The following is a 1,903-nucleotide window of genomic DNA, read 5'->3' as shown; positions in this document are numbered from 1 at the left end:
GTGGGATTTTCCCAGGAATATTCCGTCCCTTTGCAACCCTCCGCCAGCTGACAGCCAGGGAAAAACACAATAGAAAGGTTTGTTAGTGTGCAGAGTCCAGTCAGAACAGCTGGGTTCTGCCTCCGTGCAGAGGAGTGAGGTGGGCAAGTGGAACTACAGATAACAGGTGGCGGTCGGCAGGTCAAGACTTCCCCTGGAAACAGAACCCAGCTGTTCAAAACACTCGTCTCTCTACCTCCCAACTCTCTACCTCCCAACTGTCTCTACCTCGGAAATCTCCTCAGTTTGGTTCTAGTCTGAGGACGCGTTCGCACGGCAGATTTTGCAAGCTGCTAAAGAAGCGCGGCGCATTGTTCCTGGCCGACACTATTCGTTGCCAAGCGACAGAACACAACAATCGTAGGGCGCTTCCTCTGCGCTCCGCGGAAAATGTACAATATTTTCAACTTTTTGTTCAGACGCCTCGCCCTGCCTCGGCAGAGCAGCACACCGGAAGGCTCAGAGCGCCTTGCTGCACACACGATGAAAACCAACGCTTTGACAGAATCTGCTGCACACACGATGAAAACCAACGCTTTGACAGAATCTGCTTCACACACTATGAAAACCAACGCTTTGAATCTGCTCCACACACTATGAAAACCAACGCTTTGACAGAATCTGCTGCGACAGAATCTGCTGCACACACGATGAAAACCAACGCTTTGAATCTGCTCCACACACTATGAAAACCAACGCTTTGAATCTGCTCCACACACTATGAAAACCAACGCTTTGACAGAATCTGCTCCACACACGATGAAAACCAACGCTTTGAATCTGCTCCACACACTATGAAAACCAACGCTTTGACAGAATCTGCTCCACACACTGAAAACCAACGCTTTGACAGAATCTGCGGTGTGAATGCGGCCTGGCGTGTCGTCAAGGTGTGAATATGGCACTATACAGTATAAATCAGGGACAGATCAATCGGTCTGGTCAGGGTGGAATCAGGGTGAAATCAGAATAGAATTGAGGTGGAATCAGGACAGAATCAGAATGGAATCGTAGCAGGAAACCAGGATGTTAATCTACCAAGCGAAAGAGGATGTTTGCCTCTGGGCACACAAATGAAAGAAGAAATAATACAGGAACCATTACAAAACAAAATAGCGGCCATCTTTGTTTTCTTCGGCATGATACATTTATCAGACTTCATTCAGAACAGGGCAAGGCTAGAGGTCACCCTGATTCCCTGGACAGGAGTCTCGTGAGGCTATCTGACCGGCTGTTTGTTTGACTGGCTGCTTGGATATTTACATGAAGGGAAATCACATTCAAGGCATATAATATCTAAAAAGGAGATACTGTACAAGGGCACGTCACAGTCCAGGTGGACATCGAAGAAAGAAGGAAAATGGTGTTTCATGGGTTTAATCGTCTTAGCTTTATGTTTCCTTTTTACAAGCGTGTGAGGTTGTGGCCTTGCGGAGCGAAAGCACTAGACCTCGTGTGGGGGTGTTCTTCTGTTCAGAGTGGGTGTGGTCTCGTCTTAGAAACACACACACACACACACACACAGACAAACACCCCCCCCCCCACACACACACACACAGACAGCCCTTTCTCACTCACATTCACAAATAAACAATGAACACACACACACACACACAGACACACACACACAGTCCTGGTCTGGGATGGCGTCCATGCCGAGCGTGTGTTTCTCTCTCTCCCAGCGTTGCGCAATACGAAGCCCAGCCAATCAGAAGGAGCTGAGCGCCTCCAGAGCGACCTCATAGCAGAACTTGTACTGCTCCTGGGGAGGGACAAACAGAACCGGGAACTCAGTCAGTCAGAGTGTGTGTGTGTGTGTGTGTGTGAGAGAGAGAGAGAGAGAGAGAGAGAGATAGAGAGAGAG

General features: G+C 48.8%; 1 protein-coding gene across 1 annotated transcript in view; it reads right to left on the bottom strand.

Annotated features, from left to right (window-relative positions):
- Window positions 1-1,747: 1,747 nt before the first annotated feature.
- Window positions 1,748-1,903, bottom strand: part of ptprt (protein tyrosine phosphatase receptor type T) — a gene marked incomplete at both ends in the record, with an annotated part of 108,702 nt that continues 108,546 nt past the window's right edge. Inside the window, one exon of the mRNA XM_084460691.1 lies at window positions 1,748-1,801. Within this exon, the coding sequence (XP_084316817.1) occupies window positions 1,748-1,801 (54 nt within the window). The remainder of the gene's footprint in view (window positions 1,802-1,903) is intronic.

Source organism: Borostomias antarcticus (assembly GCF_949987555.1).
Source record: "Borostomias antarcticus genome assembly, chromosome: 33".
Lineage (NCBI taxonomy): Eukaryota > Metazoa > Chordata > Actinopteri > Stomiiformes > Stomiidae > Borostomias > Borostomias antarcticus.
The sequence above is the reverse complement of the archived record's forward strand: the minus strand, read 5'-3'. Positions and strand labels throughout refer to the sequence as shown.